This window comes from Emys orbicularis, chromosome 2 (genome assembly GCF_028017835.1).
Source record: "Emys orbicularis isolate rEmyOrb1 chromosome 2, rEmyOrb1.hap1, whole genome shotgun sequence".
Taxonomy (NCBI): Eukaryota; Metazoa; Chordata; order Testudines; family Emydidae; genus Emys; species Emys orbicularis.
In genome coordinates this window covers 228839216-228861311 of record NC_088684.1, presented here as the reverse complement: position 1 = coordinate 228861311, position 22096 = coordinate 228839216, and the positions used below count along the sequence as shown (strand labels likewise).

The window sequence follows — 22096 nt, the reverse complement described above, 5'->3', positions numbered from 1 at the left end:
AGGGCATTGATTCGGAGTGGTAGGTGACTGGATGGATGTGGAAGGGCAGGAGTCTAGGAGAGGGTATGAAAGTTTCTGGCAGGGGCAAAAGACTTGGAGGAACTTATCCTGAGGGTAGAGGACTGTGGGGCACAGAGGAATGGCATAAAACTGTGTTGTCTGGTCTCAGAATGGAAAGGATCTGTGAGAGGCAGGAAGAGAAGATGGATGGAGGCAGGAACAGGAGACTGGAGCTTGGGTGAAGGGGACTTAGTACTACCTTTGGGCCCTCCTGATTCTGGACTGCTCCAGGGACTGAAATAGCTCCTGGTGTAGCATAGAGTGTCTGCACTGTAATGTAAGCCCAGGGTACACAGGATTTGAGTCTGCAGGCTCAGTATTTGTAAGCCTGGGCTTGAGCATCCACACTGAATAATGACATTAGGTTTAGAATTTCTGGACCCATGCCTCACACCTGTGTTCACATGTCCACACCGCACTACGTAGACCTGAGTCACAAGCTTCCTAGCACCCTCGCCAGCTCTAGCCCTTTGTTCATGGTGCACTCTGGGAAAACTTGACTGTCCATCCTTTAGCACTTTACAAGAAGTTGTCTCAGTCTGCCAGCATTTCCAGCTGAGCCATGTTTGGGGCCTGCATGCTGCTGCCAGATGGAGTGAGCAACATGGATAAGGCACCTTCTTGAAGAACTTGTCCTGGTTGGGCTTTCACGCTTATTTCAGGAAATGGGCAGAGCATCCATGAGATACTAGTGGATGTTTTTGTGGCATTTTCTGTCCTACTGAAGGCACCTCTCAGAGGCGGAGGAAGAGGAGGACAATGCAGACATGGCAGGCTGATGCTACTCATGAATCTCCCTATAGCCACTTATGTCCCCTCTCTAGCCTAGTGCTTCTGGAGCAGGGCCACAAGAACAAACCGGTGGGACCACAACCTCATGCAGACCTGGGATGAGCAGCTGTGGCTACAGAACTTTCACATGAAGAAAGCTAGATTTCTGGAGCTTTGTGAGCAGCTTGCCCTGGCCCACCAGTGTGTCAACACACAGATGAGGTTGGCCATGCCAGGCCAGAATTGGGTTGCTAGAACCATCTGGAAGCTGGCTACTCCTGACAGCTTACAGGTCCATTGCTAACCAGTTTGGTGTTGGAAAGTCGACTGTTGTGACAGTGGCATCAGAGCTTCTTGAGACAATCAGGAGTGATTTTATCCAAATATGGTGGGGATAAACAACAGCCCTGAAGTGATTGCTGGTTTTGAGAGAATGGGGTTTCCAAACTGTGCCGGAGCCATTGATAGGACTCATGTGGCCATAGTTTGCCCTCCTCCAGGAGCACAAGAGTTCATAAATGGCAAGGTCACTACTCCATAGTTATGCCAGTGCTTGTGGATCACAGAGGCCCATTTATGGATGCCAATGTGGGCTGCAATGGAAAAGTTCATAATGCCAGGGTTTTCCACTGATTGGGAGTCTACTTTCATGGAGAGTCCCTGGCTCTATTCCCACCAAATGAGATTGTCATAAATGGAATATCTATCCTCAGTGTTGTTCTAGGAGATGATCCCATGACTCCTTTGTGCCTTGGCTTATGAAACCATATCCTGATCTCAGAGGCCCTGGCAAAAGAAGGCTCAATTACACTAGTAGGTGTAGAATGGTGGTTGAATGTGCATTTGACAGATTGAAATCCCACTGGCGCTGTTTACAGAACTGTTTGGAGTCCAGTGTCATCAATAGCATCCACAGGATTGTGGTTTGCTATGTTCTTTGGAATCTCTGATTCCAAAGGTGTGTCATTGGCCCTTGAGTGGCCCCATGACAATAATGGATGGCTGAACGGGTACAGTCAGCCAGCAAGTATAACTGTCATAGCTGGAGCAAAATGTAGGTGAGCAACAGACATCTGGAATGCTTTGTGTGCCTGTATTATGGACTTGCATGGTGCAAGGGAAGAGAGAGAAAGGGATGTTTATTACTGTAAAAGTTGCTGTACAAATACATGTATGCTACAAATGGCATGTGTGTGTGGTTGTCATGAATTGTGAATGAGATGACCGCTTATACAATGGATGGGGGAGAGTAGTGTGACATGAACTGTGGCTTTTCATTATGAATTGATCTGAATAGATAGATTGTGTTTGGATGCAACTTCCCAGTCGTACCTTATCATGGCTTTACCTTTATTCTTTAAACTACACATTATATGAAGTGATGGTAATATACTTCCTTAATGAAATAAAACCTTTATTTGTGAACATGGCTGTACAAATCAATAAAGAATTGTCAGGCAGGCCAGTTGCCATCAGACCACCAAAAGCAGTAATAAAATAAAGTGCATAACACAAACATTAAACAGTGAAATCAGTGCAAACAAATTCCCTACATTTGCATGTCCCCAGCATCCCTGTTTCCGTGCCCTTTCTAGCACATTTAGCACCTTGGTGCCACTGCAGGGAGGTGGAGGACTGCAGGGAGTACATTTAACCTGTTGAACTAGTGTTCAGTTCCAGTTGCATGGACCACCTAACTGTGCTATTGTCTAATGCATTTCTGGTCAGCAGGACATGGTACTTTGGATGGGACTCGGTATGTGGTGCAGCAACCTGAACTCTTGTTGCCATTAGTGCAAGCCGCCTCTCAAACAGGTCCTTCTGCTGCACTCTAACTTCCTCCCTCAAGCAACATTCCTGCTTCAGAAATTGCAATGCAAATCTCTCCTCATATGCTGCAATTCTCTCCTGGTGCTCTAAAACCTGTCTGTGCCTTTCCATTTGCCATGAATCCTTTCCCCTTTGGTATTGTACATGTTTGTAGGTCCTGTCCAGGCTGTCCACTGTAAGTTGGTCACGGCCATGCTTCCTCTTTGATGCTCCATGACAATTCTAAATCCCAGGATTCTGCTGGACTGTGGCTGGCCTGCAAAAGAGCAAGGGCCTCTGGTGGTGGAAGGTCCTGAAAGCAGACATCAAACAGTGCATTATTGTCTCAGTATTTCAAAAAACCATCAGCGCATCTTCAGAAAAAAGTGCCTGTGGAATCTCAAGGCCAAAACATGAGACTTTGTAAAACTCTGCTTCAGTACTTTCCCAGAGGAGCACTTCAGTTCCCAGAAGCTCCATGGACAAAAGTGAATTAAGCAGAGTGAAAAGACTTCACGCGCAATGGTAAGGTGAAATTTACAAATGCTAGACATGCAAAAATGGGAGCCCCTCATAGACAAGGGGTAGGGGTTCTGTGCTGCGCTTTACTGACTAAGGTTTCTCAATCTTTTCAGGCATTCCACATTCTGGAGGTCAGATCAATCTTGGAGGTTCCTGAATGGCAAAAGACCTTCTAGTCCAAGCTAGCCATGGTAAGCCAGCTTTGTAGGGCAAGAAGTTTTCAAGCTTATGATGACTGAGCAACACACCTACTGGTTGAGTGGGCTGATGGTCTACAGAGAGAGAGGCCTTAAAATACGCCCTGCTCTGAAATGTGACTACTCGTCTGGAGCTATCAGCATCTAGGATTGGGTCAAAATGCAAGGGGGAATCAAAAGGATATTGCATTAACGTTCACATGGATTACTGCCTCCCTATGGCTTACAAAACAGACTGTGCTGCCTACATCTACCTAAGGACTACACACAAACACACTCCATAATATAGACTTGCAAAGAACTGCATAGCCAGCATCCTCTCCTCTCCCTCTATTCCCCCCCTCCCCCCAGCTTGTAATAAAAATTGCATTGGGTCATAAGCCAAAAATTCCTCCCATTCATGTATTATTAACAACACACATGGAGCCAAACATGTAATCAGTTTCTAAGTATTTCTGCTTCTGTTTCTGCTGCTGGTTCTGTGGCGGGCTGCTCTTCCAGGGTGGGGTCACCCAGGATGTGCTGCAGCTGCTCCTGTGGCAAAATTTCCTCTGGGACAGGTGTGAGCACCAGAGTCATTTTGGCAGCCTGATCCGGTGCCTATTGGCTCCCCTCTGGTGCTATACTAGATTCGGGGGTCAGATGGTCGCCATCCTGACTGACCAGGCTGTCATGAACTGCTAGGGGCTCAGTGCTTGGCACAGTACCCAGCACCCAGTCAAATGCCTTGTAAAAGAGACAGGATGATAGGGAGTTCCCATCTATGGCATTCCAATGGTCGCTCTTGAGCTGCTTAATCCACTCCCTGTGCTTGTCCTAATGCTGCCAGCTTGTCCGCTAGTTCTTTGTACATGTTATTTCTAGTACTCTTACTAATGTCAAACATCTTACTTGCCTCGCACCAGAGATTTGTCAGAATCTGACTGTGCTCCTGTAATCAAATATCTGCGTGATTGGCAAAGGACTTCTTTTTGTCAATGTCCATGGGACTAATGCAGGAGACAATTTACTCTGTGTGCAGAACAGTGGTCAGAATAAAATGGAAGGGTTCAAGGTAGAGCAGCTGTACTTGACTCAGGGTGGTTGCTTCCATTTCCTGGGAGTTGATTTGCCACTCTTGGGATAGGATCACTAGGCCATGGGACTGTGAGAGAGCATTGACGGTCTCTTGGGAGCCAGGCGCAAGCTGCATCAACGTGATGCATTTTGGCCCTGAGTCCCAGTGGGATTCAGACTCTGACTCTCACCCCCCAGATGGGCCTTAGGGCCTGGATCCTGAGGACTTACTGGTCCAAATGAAACACCTTTTTTGTGTAAACAGAAGGGGTTTTGGGCTTGAGCCTGAGTCTGAGCTTGAGCCTGGGTTTACACTGCAGTGTAGACATACCCTTAGATAGCTCTGGTGGCCTAAGTTATGGCAGCCTCTCCAAGCTGCCTATGGGGAGCAGCACTGCACAGAATCTCTTCAGCACTGTGTGCTGTGGCCCCAACCCTGGCAAGTCCCCTATGCCAAGGCTTTTCAAGGGGCTTGGGAGGCAGATTTAAAGCTCTGTCTGCAATGCTTGCACCAGAGAAATCGCCCACCTCCCTTGATGCACACAGGGCTTTTAGGGACCCTTTAAAGCACTCCAGCACTTTTATGTGGCATAAACAGGCTGGAGCAGAGTCAAGGACCATAGAATTGAATATAGATGTATATGAAATCTATATAAATACAATTAAGGAGAAAAAACCAGCAAAAATAAATGTGATGGAAATGGCATAATAACATGTAATGGTAGAAAGGATGGTTACTAATCTATTCCACAGGTGAAGTCATCCTTAAAGACCCTTTTCTCCCATGCTGACAGCAGTGGAATCTAATTAAACTTCTTAAGTTATCCCTGTCCTTTCCCCGCTTTCTCCTAAATGCCATCTATCTTTCTGTCTGTCCTCAGACTCTGAGTTCTTGAGGCAAGAACCATCCCTTTTTGAACATATGCAAGTTCTCAGCATATCATGGGAGCTACCACAAACAAATACTAAATAATAATGACTGGGGCTGGTCTAATTTTTAGTGTTGAAAGAATTTCAGCTGAAAAAATATGTTTTAAGTTTTAAATTGATTTTTTTTGCTAGGAAAATGTTAGTCCCAATGAGAAAAATCAGTTTTTCTGCAGGAAATTTTGAAACAAAAAGTTGAGAACAATTTCCCCCACTCCAAATGGCATTTTAAATCAAAATGAAATAAACATTTTAATTTTGTTTTGAAATAATGATTTGAAATAAAAAAAAATAAATTTCAGTCATTTGCAAAATTTCCCATGGGAAAAACCAAAATTTTCCTACAACAAAATTGAAAATGAAGGGTTTTTTGTTGTTAAAAATTTCTCATTAGAAAAATTTGGTTTTCTAAGCAGCTGTAATAACAACTACTTTATTCCAAACCTGTTTTATCACATGCCCAAATAATATGCATACTTACTGTTTGTATCCAATATTCAGTCCAAGGTACAGAAAATTTGCCTCTGCAGCTTCTCGTGGTGTTTAGGGGGCAGAGAGCTAATTGATGGGAAGCTCTCCACTTCCTGGGCATCCCTGCAACTCATTGCCAAATAATTGGTGGGGAAGGGGTCATAGCTTTTGCAGCAGGCTTGGTTTCTCTCTGGTTGAATCAGTCACACAGTTGAGATGTCAGTCTCTGTAAGCTTCTAGGGCAGTAGTGGCTTTTCTGGCCCTCAATATTTTGTGCTGGATTGGGACCATTGATGGAGTCTGGGCATAAAATAGGAAGTTGTTTTCATCTGGCTTGGGACAATAGTTATCCATTGTACAGTCCATCCAAATGCCAGTCATTATCTGTTTTATTAACTCCTTTAAAGAACTTAGGTTTGGCTTCATTTGAACTAAGCTTGGGTTTCACTTGATTTCAACTGCATAGCCATCTCCGTGTAAATATAAGGCAGGACTAGTTCCATGCCAAAAAGCAGCCCACCCTTGCTGGAGACAAGAAAACAAACATTTTCACAGTATAATCAATCTTATGGAGCAGATGGATGTAGTAATTAGAGCAAAAACAATTTTGCCAAGACTATTAAAATTTCTCCAGTTTATCAGAAAGAGGGTGTTGCCACTGGTCAATAATTTTCTCATTATTGCAAAAACATTACTTGTTGACTAGTTTGTGGGAAATAGAAAAAAACTATTTTTGGCTTTCTGACTGTGTTTACAGCAATGAGACCGAGAGTTGCAACCCAAAGGCTTAAAAAAAGTATGCATTTTTCTTGAATTCAAGGTGTCTTAAGCCATAAAATAATGCAGTACTGGTAGAGTGTGTATTTACATTGGGCTTCTCCGCATGCTCTTTGGATGTATATTACAAAACTTAAAACAAACTGTTGCCAACCAGTCAGATTCACCCAGTTTTCTCCCACTCACATACATTAGGTGGGGAAGGGATAGCTCAGTGGTTTGAGCATTGCCCTGCTAAGCCCAGGGTTATAAATTCAATCCTTGAGGAGGCCACTTAGGGATGTGGTGCAAAATCAATACTTGGTCCTGCTAGTGAAGGCAGGGGGCTGGACTCAATGACCTTTCAAGGTCCCTTCCAGTTCTAGGAGATAGGATAGCTTTATTATTGATGAGATAAGTATCATAGCTATGGGCCCAAATTTTTAAAAGGCCACAAAGGAATCCAAAATCCAGAATTAAAATACTGCTTACAGTTCCTTATAGGGAGGAAATTGCTTCTACTTAGAAGCTGATATACCAGTTGATATACCAGTTGATATACCAACTGGCAAATCTTAATGTGACATGGATGGAATTTTGGAATTAAAAAAATAAATTACACAAGGAAGCGAGATATATTAGGGCCCATAGTTATATAGGAGTATTATAGATTCCAGACATCCATTTATTTTGTATCATAATGCCACTATATAAATCCATGGTACACTCAAACCTTGAATATTGCACACAGTTATGGTCACCCCATCTCAAAAATAATATATTAGAATTGGAAACAGGAATATTAGAACTGGGAAAAGTACAGAGAAGGGCAACAAAAATGATTAGGGGTATGGAACAGCTTCCATACTAGGAGAAATTAAAAAGACTGTTCATCTTAGAAAAGAGATGACTATGAAGGGGATATGAGAGAGGTCTATAAAATCATGAATAGTGTGGAGAAAATGAATAAGGAAGCATTGTTTACCCCTTCCCCTAACATAAAAACCGGGGGGTCATCCAATGAAATTAGCAGGCAGCAGGTTTAAAACAAAAGGAAGTACTTCTCCACACAATGCACAGTCAACCTGTGGAATTTGTTGCCAAAAGTGTAACTGGGTTCAAAAAAGAATTAGGTAAGTTCATGGAGGATATGGGCCATTAGTGGCTATTAGCCAAGATGGTCAGGGATGCAACCCCATGCTCTGGGTGACCCTACGCCTCCAACTGCCAGAAACTGGGACTGGATGACAGGGGATGGCTCATGCAATAATTGCTTTTTGTTCATTCCCTTTGAAGCATCTGGCACCGGACACACTGTCAGTAGGCAGGATACTGAGTGAGATGGATCATTGGTCTGACCCAATGTTGCTGTTCTTATTTATTTATATTTTCCTTTGTTTTTTTTCCTCCTCAATCTCTTTCTGCCATCCTTCCAGTTCCAAGGAGTTCCTTTCCATCTGTATGTGTTATTTCTATTGTGTTTTTGCTGTTTTATTATTGTATATTTCAATTTTTGTGCATGCATACACATGCAGTGGTACAAAGACATAAAGGATACATATAACACAAGGAAAACACACATGCCACACACTTGCTAAGGGTGCTCATACATGTACGGTAGTGTCCTTGATGTAATTTTAAGTGTACCTAGTGAGGGCAGCAATTTAAGATAACCTACCACAGTCCCCCCCTTCCTCAAACAATTTCTCACTCTACAGTTACAATTTCCCACACTTTCAGCTGCCTGGGGGGGAAAACAGATGAGCCCATTGATTCCTTGCATTTCAGCCTAACAAATCTCCCCAGTGAGGCTCTGGCAGATCACAAGGAAGGGCAAATTCCAGACTCAGGGACCTTACCATTGGGAATGCCCTGCTGTCCATTGCTAGGAGTTCAATGGCAGTGGCAGAGAGTGAGAGTATGCAGATAAACAGCAACTAACAGTGGTCTGTAGGGGGAAGAGCAGGTGCCTGAAACAGCCAACCAATTCAGGGCTTTATGTGTGTAGTAGATATACATGTATGTGTACGCATATTGCAAACAACCTGTTACCAGTAATGAAACAAATCAAATGTCATGGCTATGACTTCAGAGCCATACAATATAACGGACCAGATTTGCTGGTGCAGTGGGCTGTGTTTGGTGCAGAACCAGAGGGACTGGGGCAAAGTGGCGTCAAGCCATTTTTGCACAGCCCTAATCCCAGGGCCAGTCAAGGACTAGGCCAGTTCCTGGCACGAGTTAGAACAGTGTGAAGGTTGCTCCAATTATTCATTGGCTGCCCGTGACCCGTAGCGGGGCTATTCCAGCTGCTAAGGATCCTGGCCGCTCCCCTTTTCCCAAGACACAACTCCTGTGTTGGGAGATTAGAGGTGGTGGCACCATGCATATGGAACATGTATCCATCTTGGAAAAGGTGGAGAAATGTAGCTGAATCTTAATTCTTGACAGCATAAGTACTAATTATTTGGATTACAGCAGCACATTTGCACTAGTGTTTTCTGCATAAACCTCTTTAAAGGGTTTATAACAGATGAAAGTTTGCTTTGAGTTGAAATATGGCATGCCAGGACTCAGAGCAGGTGCACATTTTTGTTGCCATTCTTAGAAATGAATCATTTTGTCAATATTTTTTGTTGCTTTCAGAAAAAAAATGCAGGTATGTAATTAAAATAGTTTCCAAAACAGAATGTAAAAAAATACTTATTTACTCATTGAACAGTAACAGCTCCCTCTTTCAGATAAACCACACATGGATTTACAGTTAATACAAGGGACATGTTTATTAAATTGTAGATAGATTGCAATTCTTCCAAAGGATAGCTATGGAATGGCACTAGCTTCTGCAGTGCAGGGCACCCTAGAAATATCTACAATAAACTGCAGTAGCCTATCACATACACTATAATATTACCATATTATTTCTTATCCGATAATCTGTATGCAATCATTTATATTTCCTTATGCAATCATTTAAAAGACTACATTCAACTAATGTTAAAGTTATGACACAGTGACAGTCCAGGGCCCATTTTAAGAGGGAGAGAGAAAAATGTGGCAGCTCTAGAACTGGTCCATTTTTTCTCTCTTACAATTTTCAAGAAAGAAAAATCATTGTTTGAATCTTTTTTTCATTAACTAAATTAAGATGAGAAAAATTTATTATCCTTCCTTCCCCCCCCCCTTTGTCAACAGGAAAGGGAAGGGGCTACCCCTTCCACCCCTCCCCCCCAATTTAGTTTGTTTAGGTTTTGTGGGCCAAAAAAGCGGGAAATTTCAACAAAAACGAAAGTTTTCATTTAGGCCCAAAAGCTATTCTTTGATGAAAAAATGTCAGCCAGTTGTAGGTGGGAGCAGTCTCTCTACCATGGTTAGGAGGGCAGTTTTGAAAGGTATTGCTACATTTTGGTTTGACTAGGAGCATTTGCAGTGAAGAGTTGTAGGAACTGAAGTTCTGAGGCTGCTGAACCTGCCTCTGTCCTAAAGCCTCTCTGTGTGTGTGGAAAGAGGCCTTATTTGGTGTTGGAGTTGTCCTACATCTTCTTTTGTACCATACTGAGTTACTTTTGTGTTCTAAAAATGTCCTTTCTCCTCACAGATGTACCATCTAGCTATAGATACTGTCTCTATATGCTTTGTAACCAAATAACTACTGTATATAGAACATGTCAGGAGCAGGGATTGGTCAAATTCTTCTCAGTGATGTTGTACAGCATCTCACGGGATTGCACTAGCCTACGAGACGCTGTACACCAGTAGTATCCAACCTTTAGCCTGAGGGCCAAACATATTATTTCAACAGGTCAAGGGCCTGCAATCAATACTTAGGGAGAGATTTTTTTGTACCCTGTTCTGCTCCATTTTCACAACTGCCAGCTGGTGCAACTTACAGCAGGCCCCAGGTTACACAAACTCATGCCAGGGTTAGGCAAAGAATCAGGGAGCTGTAACTGGTTATTGGTTTTCAACCTTGCCTCTTTTATCTTTCTGGGGCTGTCCTGGGAGTTTGCGAGGAAGAGCCAGCCTTTGCTGGACCTCACTTAGGCTCAGGAAGAGCCAGTCAAGCTCCTATCTTGCTCTCCTGGAATGAGACCAGCGCTCTCCTCCCTCTCCTGCAATGCAGCAGGTGGCCAAAGGGGGAGTTGCTGAGCAGCTGCAGTGGGAAAAGGCCTGCTGCTACTGACAGCCCTCCAAGTTCACATCAAGGCCCTCCAGGGGTTGTAGGAGAAACAACACCCCCAGTGACCTCCCTATAGTAATGGGGCAGATTCAGACTTCAGTGTAAACACCACAGGGCACAGCTATGGAAATATATTTTCAATCTGTAAAAAAAATAAACATGTTTTTCTTAACACAGTCACTCTTGAAGGCCACAATATGGAGCATTGAGGGTAACAAGTGGCCCTCCCATTCACTGTGTGCAAGTTTGTCCCCTAGTAATGGCAGTGAAACAAAATTGGGTTAGTGTTAAGTAGGAGTCAGTGATAGACTCACATTCACAAGAGCAAGAAAACACAGAGTTAGAGCTCAAACCATTCTGCCCTGTTATAATGTAATGTGATGTAATGTAACTCATGAAGGGCAAGATTGACCAAGTCTAGGCACAGATATACAGCATGGGAGATGGTGGGAGAGATAGTTTCCTCCCCTGCTTGCACTCCTGAAAGGGACTGGAACAATCTGCATTCACGCAATCAAAGACAGTGCAAAGCTGGTACCAGCCTATAGAAAAGAAGTGCGGAAGGAGCAGGGCAAGCAAGCAGGCTTAGGCCCCATTTCTGAGCCCCAAGTCCTAGAGCAGGCTGTAGCAGTGGTTGCATTCTGCAGCAGAGCTCCAGGAATGTGACACCAGCCTGTGTGCTTGTCTACATGCGGATGCTACATCAGATTAGTTTGTTTGCTCTAAGTGCAGTGAATTAACTGTATCGAACTGAAGTATGTCTACACCACTTTGCTATGCTGGATTAAAGTACTTTCCTCGTTACGCATTGTGTAGTCCAAATTACTTTTTCTATATCTGCCACTACAGGAAACATGCCTGCCCTACAACGTGTTTGAATTTTAAACTCTCTGGTGCTGACATCTTGAGCAAATGGGGGGAAGATCCCTGGGGAAGAGGAAGAACAAGCTCTGGAAAGAGGGTTTGGAGGCAGCAACTGTGGCTGATGGTTGTGGGATTTGATACTGCAGGGAAAGAAAACTTCATAGCTTTACATCTCTAGCACCAACAGCATTTTGAGTACACTAGAGGACGGGGAAGGGGATTAAAAGCTGAGCAGGCAGAGAGGATCCTAGCACCACTCAACATGGCAGCAGACAGTGGATACCCAGAAAAAAGTGATTTAACCCCCCCCCCCATACAGTTGTATGTAATACAGAACATAATACTGGTACACCTCTGCGGTATTTTCAGGCTGGCGGCTAGTAGAGATAACCTCCACTGCAGTTTCAGTATGGCTGTCCGCATGGGGTTCTTGTATAATCTCTGAATTGGGTGGGTCATACGGTTCTTGGCTGCCCAGGAAAAACCTCCTTTTGTGTGGTCCCCATGGTATATGGGCCAAGTTTGCCTTCCATGGGGGTCAAGGGGACTCGCTGGAAAACTGTCACTTGCAAAAATGCAGTCCAGTTCCTCATAGTATGGGCCAGTAGTGGGATCATTACTGGAGGTCCTGTTCTTCTCCCTTGTCTTCAGGTATTTCTGCCAGAGCTCCTTTGCTTTGACTCTGCACAGGCATGGCTCAGCGAGTGATCCTCATCTTCATTTGCTCTGACAGGGTTTTGTAGATGTCTGCATTGCTGTGACTCTTCTCGAGATGAGATTGGATGTGCAGCTCTCCAAAGAGGGCAGTCAAGTCCAGGAGCTCTGCACAGGTCCATGCAGAAGAAAAGCAGGCATGTCTACTCTAATGGCTATGTGATTCCAGGTGTGTGAACTTGCGGCTATGGTTGACTGACTGCCAACACTTTATCAGAAATGTGACAAGAGAGCCCTGGAGCAGCTGAGACCACACAAGTACAGACAGGCTGATGCAGATGTGAAACAGTGCAGTGTGGGATAGCTGTAGGAGGACTGCCAGCAGCAGAGTAGTTAGGAATGGGTTCAGACAAACTCTAAAGTGAACAAACTCCCTGCAAAGTTTCTGTTCCAAGGAAGATTACTGACAGTGACCTAAGACATCAAACAACTGGCTTTAAAAAAAGGTTGAGTGCATGCAAGTTACTTTAAGCTGAACAACCTGAAGTTACCCCGATGTAACATCCGTGTGTAGAAAAGCCCTTAGTGTGTCTAGTCATATGACCCTTCCACTATGGGCATGTGAGGCATAGCATAACATTAAGTAAAATGATGCAGCGTCAAGTCTCTGTAATACTTGGACATACTAGGGTGTGTTGTAGATGCTACATAACCTTCAACACTTGATGCTAGAGTAGGACTTTCTTGGCACCTGATTGACAGTGACCGCTATTAAGTGTGGGAATTTCATAGCAGAAAGGAAGATTGGTAGCAGCGTTTGATACTTGCCCAGTGCACAATCTTGGCATTAACTCAGAATTTCACTATCTAAATCAGGCTCTCCATGAGTTGGGAGCTTTCCTTTCACTTCCCCTTTGTCCTACCCTCCTAGTTCAACCAAAAAATTCAGCAGAGAACCTTATTGAAAAACCCTATTGTTTTTAATTATTTCCTGCATCTTCTCTCAAAACTTAAAAGAGCAGCCCTTCAAACACAACTTTAGAAATCCCTTATGATAAGAATGGGAGGCCTTAACTTGGCAATCAGCCTTCAGTATACATGACTGTGAACACTGATTGACTAAAGACATTCTTCTTTGGATTTGGAGCCTTTTTGGTTACATCACAGCCATATACCAAGTCCAAGGGCATGCACACCTGGGACTGTATCACAAACATGTAAATCCTACCATGTAGCATAAGGATAAGTGGGGGGAAAGGCAATAACAATATTCCATTTTCTGCCCTTTTTATTGCTTTTATTTAAGTCAATGCTCAGCTTTTGCTTCATAGCTAAAGCCCTTAGTCTTATCAATCTCCCTTCTCTCCTGCCTACTGTGTTTTGCAGGCATTTGGCCTTCTTTACAGCTTAAATGTTATTCACAATAAACATTTTTCTTAGTACATTTTAATGATACAACATCCGAGCCATAGTTGTATCATTGCTGAGCTTTAAAGATAAACTTTAGTTACAAAGTCCAACTGGGACCGTTTCGGTGCTCTCAATTCAGTTTCTTAATAGTACTTTAACCTTAAAGATACATCAGCTGAGCTTGGGGGAGGAGAGGACAGAGGTAATGGGGAAAAGGCAGTGCAGTTGTAAACTACCACTTAGAAGAGCAGCATACAGAAAACCCAAAATGATAATTTATTCACAATAGGGGGAAAAGCAGTTTATAAGCTTGTTGATGGTATTTGCTCTTATCCTGCTATTGTGAGGTGTGGGATCTGCTGCCTAAACCAGGGCATTAGAAATATGTACATAGTAATTTATAGAGTGCCAGGATATATATTCCATAAACAACTGCCCCTCCCATCCCAACCACACCACTTAATTTTAAATTATGCAGCCATATTCAGCCACCACTGGTACACTTCACTGGCAGCTGAAGTCACCCTTCACACTAATATGCTCAGGGCCTGATTCTCCTCCGACTAAGTCAACTCCATTGATTTAGCTAGTTATTCCTGATTTACACCAGTGAAAGGCCCTATCCACACTAGGGATTTGTCCTTATGCCAGCCAGCTGTGTAGCAATTTGAACCAGTAAAGCTTGCCCCTGCTTGAAACCAGGGGGCGCTCCACTGGTGCAAACAGTGGCTTCATTGGTCTGCAGAAATGCAGCTAGACGGATTGCTGGCTGCCAGTTGCTATCATTGTGGCCACTCCCCTCAGTGACAGTGGAATCAGGACCCTAAGGGGAGCACCAGGAGACCAGGAATGCACACATTCTTGTGTCTGACTCATTTTAAGCATGTTGAGCAAAAAACCTGTTCTGCTATCTACCCTGTCTCTCCTTAGATTAGAATCTAATATAGTTATAGGGGGAAATTTTCACAGGCACAAATGGCTGACTGCCAGTTGTACCTTGGCAAATTACAATGGGGGAGATGTCCAAAGTTTTAGTCATTTTAGAATGGTTACATTGAATTTGCAAACGCATGTTAAAAATGGAACTTACTGGAGTTTTTGGACTTTTTGTTTTGTTAAGCTAATGAACTATGTAGTATTATTCTTCAACTTTCAACTATGGAGTTTGATCTCACCTCCCCAGTACAGATCGTATAAGCCTAGGCATGAATTCAATGCCTATTAGTTATTATGGCTCGAACAACCACGTTATTAATGATCATTAAAAATGCTTTTGCTTAGTAAGGGATTGTTGTACACAGAGGCCATTTTTCCTATTTATTTTGTGACTATTAATGGTCTTTTTTAATGTTTATACCTAGTGTAAGGAACAGTGTTCGCATAGTTCAAGTACTGTAAAATAAAACCAGCTGCATCCATTATACGTGCATTACTGCCAGGAATTGTAAATATGTTTTTGCCTGATAGCCTCTTGACTCAATAATATCCTGCTATCTCTGCTGGGTAGGCAAGTTTTAACCAAAAAAGACAGGTTATGATTTTCATAGTCAGACTGTGTTTCTTTTTAAAGTATGTTATCCAAATTCAAATTTTAAGAAGGTCATTTTTAAAAAGTGTTTGTGATTTTAACAATTGAAAAGTCATCTTCAAAGTGGTGGCAAGAAGGTACAACATGCACTTAAAGCAGAGATATTTCTTTAGGATATACACATAAGCAGACAAACCCTGCCATATCATACCATACAAACAATTTTAATTGTGTAGTTACAGTCAATAACCACTCCTAGTCAGAACATTTCTGCATAAAGAAAATTGTGATACACTTATAAAAACAGCCAGCTGTAACAAAATAACTGGTGTTTTCATAGCAATAAACTCATAAAAAAGAAATACACCTTTATACAGAAAATTTATACAGCTGTAGCTTTAAAATTGATTGTAAACCAAAGGAAGACACATTGCAAACATCAATTATTTTCACATTAATTGCATAAGTTTCTAAGGTGATCTATTAGTTTTATTTACCTAAGCTTATTTGCATGATAGTAAAAATTGCATACAACAATAAGAGTGAAGCTTATAGTATGAATTGCTTGGATAACATAGAGCACTTTTTATAGGCAACTGTGTAAAGCACATTTTCTCTATTTAAAACTTTTAAGACACTTTGTTTTACTGCCCATCAAAATACATTTATAAATAGAAAAAAAAATCAGTATGATAACAAGAGAAGCAATATTACATTTAACGGAAACTTCCAAAAAAATTAATTACAACATGACGCTGCAGGATCTACAAATAAATAATGAGGACTAAATTGTGTTTCACATTTTCTTTTCATTTTTTTAAAATCATGTAACAATGAGAATGGAAAAAAAATACAGTGACCTTTATTTCCAAAACAAAAACAAATCTGAATTACGGCAGTGCCATATAATACAAGGCATTTGTTGGCATATGTTATCTTTAAACTGCATTCCACAGTCTATAGTTCTTTTGTAACATACAATAGAGCAAGAGTAACAAACTCTTTTCTTTTTTTAAATAAACGTGAGTTTCCAAAGACCAAGTGTGGAGTGTTACAGTAATAATTAAAAAAAATAATAATTGAGAAACAAATCACAAAAGTTGTAATGCTTGTCTGAAGGCTCCAGAATCAAAATCACTGGTATCATGCTTATTGGGTACACCACAGTGTAGCCAGTGAACACAAATTAATATCAAACAATCCTCAACGCTTCATCTGTAGCTGCAAAGCAGTTTGTAAAACAGAGTAAAACATCTAGTGCAGTCTGCATTATCCTTTTTTTTTCAACTTTTGTGCAAGTTTTGGAAGATTCATTGACCAAACAATGAATGAGAGAGGTTTCTGACACAATACAAGATGGAATTTTCATTTCATTATTAAATACCAGTGGCACTGTTGAATGAAAATAATACTTTTTAGATCAGTCTTTCAATTCAGCATTAATCTCTGTGTTCCCTTCTACTGATAATTCTTCTTCTAGTTTCACTGAAAAAAGTGTGTTTGCATTTTTGTCTTGGATGCTATCTTCTAAATCCTTAAGCAACTCTTCCTCCTTGTATTCTGCAACATCCACTTCCAACCCGGAATTGTCCTTCAGCTTCCCATGGTGCTTGAGATAATATCGCTGGTTCTGAAAGAACTTGATAATGGTGTACTTGGGTAGGTCAAGCTGAGCCGAGAGAGTCTGGATTGCTTCTTCATCTGGATATAGGCCTACATCTTGTATGAAACTCTGTAGGATTCCCAGGGCTTCAACAGAAATCTTTGTTCGTGGTCGGGGTTTCTGACGATTTTCATCCTCAGATTCAGCTGGTGATGCCACTGTTGGTTGCCTTGGCGGTAGTCTGGGACCTGGTTGCTGTTGCTGCTGCTGCTGTTGTTGTTGCTGCTGGAAGACAAAGTAAATCATTTGGTAAATGTATTTTTGCTGATTTTTTTATCCTACCCCAAACATCCAGATATCTAAGTATAATTTGCCAAGCTAAAAAGAAAGGCCCTGGAGATTTGAAAAAAGACTCACTACTGCCCACATCCAAATGAGTCAGAATTAAAATACAAATTAGTTCCCCTCTCTGCGAATGGGTGTTGGGAGAAGGGGAGGAATATTGGTAAAATACTCAGGTCTTGTCTAGATTAAGATTTGAAGATATGGTGGTAGCATGTGTTAGGGGACACTTTCTAACTAACATATTTTAAGAGTCAAGTGCAGACCAGGTATGCTAACTTGAACATGTGTTAAACTGGCCGAGTTAAAGCCTAGAGGTGGGTCTAGGATTTAACATGTTAGAGTCTACACTAGATTTGAAAATGTGTTAGCTAATATATTCTAACATTCTGACATGGCATTTTAAAATCCTAGTCTAGACAAGGACACCCAAAAAAAAAAAAAAAAATAATAATAATAATCAGGAGCTAGGAACTCCTCACTTCTAATTATCACCCTGACGGTACCTTTTTCTGTGACCTTGGGAAGGTCAGTTAACCTGCCTGTGTTCCAATATCCCAATATGCAAACTGGGAATAAACATACATACTTACCTCAATTGAGTTAATATTTATATAGTACTAAGATACAAAATGCTAAATAAGTTGCATTATTATTACTATGAGTGAACATCCAGCATTCTAAAATGTCAAGCAATAAAATGACCCAGGATGCACATCACAGAGGAATAAGATAAAGCAAATCATGATGTAAATAATTAACAAGAGTTTAAAATGAAGGTTTGGAAGCAAGGAATTCAAAGACATTTTAAAAAGGTGATGCACTGAGCCCTAGGGACAGAAATGTTTTTCTCATCACCGGCTGGAGCACAGCACATTATAAGATTATGTTTAAATCAAAAGTGAATTTGTCAGCTACTGGTTTTGTTGAGAATTATGTTCCTTTACAGCACAAAAAGAATTGTTTAGTAAGATTTTTTTGGATCAACAAATGTCTTGTCATATGGTGCTATTTAAATAAAGTAACAAGTAATAGTTATTGTTTTAAAAATTGAACAGTAGATATATCTAGATTTTGTCTAATAGAATATTTTAATTGTTCTTATATAATGGTAAATTTAGATACAGATACTATAATTAAGCTCCAGCCCTGCTAATATTTATGCACATCCTTCTCTTGATGCACTGCAAGTAGTCCCATTCTAGACTTAAGTCCCAAACAGATGTATGCCCCTACTTAAAGGGCTTAACTTTATGCATGTGCTTAAATCTTTGCAGGATCAGGGCCTGTGTGTATGCTTTTCAGAGTTAGCACATATATTAATTACACAATTTATGGATCTACAAACAATTACAGTATATAAAATATCACCTATCATACTGTAAATACAAATACAAAATATCCTATCTTGCAACCCTTATTCACACAAGTAGACAGATTGACATAGTATAATGCAACTACTCGTGTGAGTAACGTTTGGAGGATGAAGGACATAATTTTTATCAACAAAGCAAGTCTATCTGAGAAAGCAGCGTAATATCAGAATAAGTGTACCATGCATAAGCTTTTCCTTTTATCCCCCTAAGAAGTAATGTTATTAAAAACAATGTACATTTTCAAACCAATGCTGCTTTACTACTTAATATAGATATTTCTCTCTCTTTCTTTGCTAAATCAAACAGTAAGTTTCCAGGCTTTCACAATTATTTTAGTACTCAATATCCTAAGGGATTGTCTTGTTCAGTTTGTTTTATCTTTAATACACACTCATGTTGTTTCTGGCTGCTGGATAACTCTATTCTTTGTAGATTTGTAAATATTTTTCCATAATGGTAATACGAATGATCCACGAAGCCTCAGTGGAGGTTGTGGACTCTGAAAGCTATGGGTATTTTCTGCCCTTTGGGGCAGCAGTTAAAGGCTGACCCCAGAGCTTTAACAAAAAGGAATTAAATAGCTTCATCAGTTCAAACGGACACATAATGGAACTATTCTACTACGTTTTGCATGATAGACTATCTTGCTCAGCAGTTTATGTGCTATCTGGTTCATGTGTAAGGATGCAGTGGAGCAGAGGGAAAACTACCTCCCAGGGTGAATATTGAGGCCTACCATGGCTAGTTCAGTGAGCGTATCTTTTCTAAGTATATAAATATGCTGTTTCTCTGTTATCTGGGAGTGGGTCCTGAAACCCCCTCCCTGACACATTTAACTTGTGCCAGCTCACCTGAGGAGCAGCACCCAGCCAAGGTCCAGTGGTCAGCAGGCCTGGTAAGAAAGCGCCTCTATGCTCTCCTTTCACAAGGGTGGTGGGAGAGGGGCTCTAAAGGAAAAACAAACAAACATTGACTCATCCCAACTTTCAACTGGGAGTAAATGGGATGAGGAATTAGGTCTGGTCCCCCTGTTGACCTGAATTTGATGGGTTAGTTTTTATGGCTCGCCACTGATCACATCCGACCAGAAGATTTATAGGTTCTTGTCCAATTCAGACTACAGAATTCAAGAACTCAGAGAGTTCTATATCGGGAGAGGACTCTCGGGGTGCTCGGCAAGAATGCGTACACTGAGGACAATACCAAATTGATAAAATCTTTATTGACATTAACATAAAAATAAGAAATGCAATGAAACTTATAACTACAAAACAGTAAAAGAATTCCAAAACTCCTGGTAATAACACTTCTATTATAAGTACCTTAACCTAACATACTCACACCCTTCCTTGAGAACCTGGTAATAGGAGGTGAAGGACCAGCCTCACTCCTGGCATGCCCGATTACGCGATGGTGCTGCCTTCCCCAATGGTTAGGAATGTTGAGTAGTTATACTATACTTCACAAGCTGAGCTGATAGCATGATAGAAGATAGAATAGATAGATAGATGAAAAGATCTAAGAAGTAGAACTTAGTTTAAGAGCTCTAAGAGCCTAAGACCCCAAGAAGTCTAAGAAGAAGTTAAGAAGAAGAAAAGAACTAACTCCAAAGCAGCTACAAGAAGAAGGTTTAAGAAAAGAACTCACCAACTAATTAACAACTCTCTTACAGGGTATTTTAGAGGATCCTGACCTATGTAATTCAGGCCCAACCTACTCTACCCAAATCTTGTTTCCGTACCCTAAGAAATGTATGGGTACCCTTCTCCTATAGGTTAGTGGATTATGACACTTGCTAAATATATTAATAAAGGATCTCACTCCAAAACTGCCAACCTAGGCTCTTTTGATGACCTCGAGTTGTGGTGTACCCTGCGGTTACCAACCAGTTGTAGAAGCCGGATAAACCTGTGATGTGATGTGGATAGTTCCTCCCTTTGGTTCCCCAAAGTTCAGGGACCATTCTTATCTGTGCCAAAGGTTGCCAGCTTTTATGTTGACATATTTATAACTAATTCTACTTTTTGCTATATAACAAGATCTTACTGGATCTTACAGGCCGGTAGGCTTCTTGCATTTCAGAAAAACTTCTTATTAGGAAACATATGCCTCAACACATCCTAAATCCCAAGGAATTAATACTAATAAAATATAAGAATAAAATGGATTAATTTCAGAAAAAGAAACATATTAATTAATACTGCTGGCTGGATTAGTAGGATATAATAGCTAGCCCATAGGGTTATTTTGCTACACCCCTCTCTCTATTTCTGCTTGAAGTGAACCATTGCTGTTGAGGATTTGAGTCTACAGTACTTGGATTTTAAAAGACACCACTTAAAAATATCTGTTCCTTCCACTTTGTAGGTTATGCAAGTATCAGAACTGAACAGAGAGTAATGCCATCTTTCTAATTCTGACCTCTAACAAACTACTTGAACCTACCTATGGACATCTAAGATAAGTAATCAATTATTCCTTCTCCAATCAGATACATTTGACCCATCTGGTCTATGTAAATTTAAAACAATGAAGTGTATATGTGTTCACACTCTCCTTTTAATTGTGAAAGAAGATAGCAGTTCACTGTTATCTCTTTGTAAGAAGCCTCTGTTTAATCTGGCAGGAAGAAAAGAAACACTAATTTCCTTTGCTGCATTTAAAGCTTTATTTACTTAGTGCTATATTGGATTGGCCAAGGTAAACTAACCTGAATCTGCTCTGCTGGAACATGGATAATGTGGGAAGGTCTGTCACCATGGTGATGAACTGCATTGCTTTCTTGTTCATAAATGGCATCTCGTTCAGGCTGAGGAAGACTGAGGAACCTTCGGATCATTGAAAGATTCTCCCATAGGGTCCTGTTTTCTGGTGAGGGATCTTCCTTCCAACGTAACAGTTCACAGAGCCACCCCTTGAAGATAACATCAGAGTATTAGTATTCCTCATTTAATAAGGGATGGATTCTGCTCTCATTTACACTTCCTTTGGAGTGATTGGGGGTTCTACAGGGACAAACAAGGGCTGAATTTGTACTTTAACGTTGCCTCATTTCCCTCCCCCCCCATTACTTTTGTCAGAAATTACTTTCATTTTAAATTCCGGAGGCCTCTCCTGAAATCTAAAGTAAATACTAAATGTGTCAAGAATCTGTTGTGTTATTTTACAAACCCATCACAAAATGGAAACTTTTTGCATAGCATGTTTTCAGTAGTTTCACACAGTTGCTATATATTAACAAACAAACAAATTGATCAAGGCAGCATCCCTCACATACTCCAAATATATAGTTAGTGTTCTGTTTCATCTAACTCCAGCACGTTCTTTCTTCTGTTTATTTTCTTTTATGTAAGCCAATATCAATCTTAGGGTATTAAGAATGTATTTCAGTAGCTGGTAGATGATGTCTTCTGGCTGCTGCTGCAGCTTCTTCTCTCCCCCCCCCCCCCCTTTTCCTTTCCGAATTCTAGTATGCTAATTTTTCTTATTCAGAGTAAAACTACTTCAAAAATATGTCTTGTCTGTAGATCTGCCTAATGTAAATCATTATGATAAAGGAGTTCCATAATG

The 22096-nt window shown here is 41.1% G+C and overlaps 1 protein-coding gene across 1 annotated transcript in view; it reads right to left on the bottom strand.

The window, feature by feature from the left end:
- Positions 1 to 15410: 15410 nt before the first annotated feature.
- SATB1 (SATB homeobox 1) overlaps positions 15411 to 22096 on the bottom strand; it is an 80273-nt gene continuing 73587 nt past the window's right edge. Inside the window, exons 9-11 of the mRNA XM_065397901.1 lie at positions 21237 to 21440; positions 19378 to 19473; positions 15411 to 17093 (exon numbers count right to left, since the gene is read on the bottom strand). Coding sequence (XP_065253973.1) covers positions 16626 to 17093; positions 19378 to 19473; positions 21237 to 21440 — 768 coding nt within the window. The 3' untranslated portion in view covers positions 15411 to 16625. The remainder of the gene's footprint in view (positions 17094 to 19377; positions 19474 to 21236; positions 21441 to 22096) is intronic.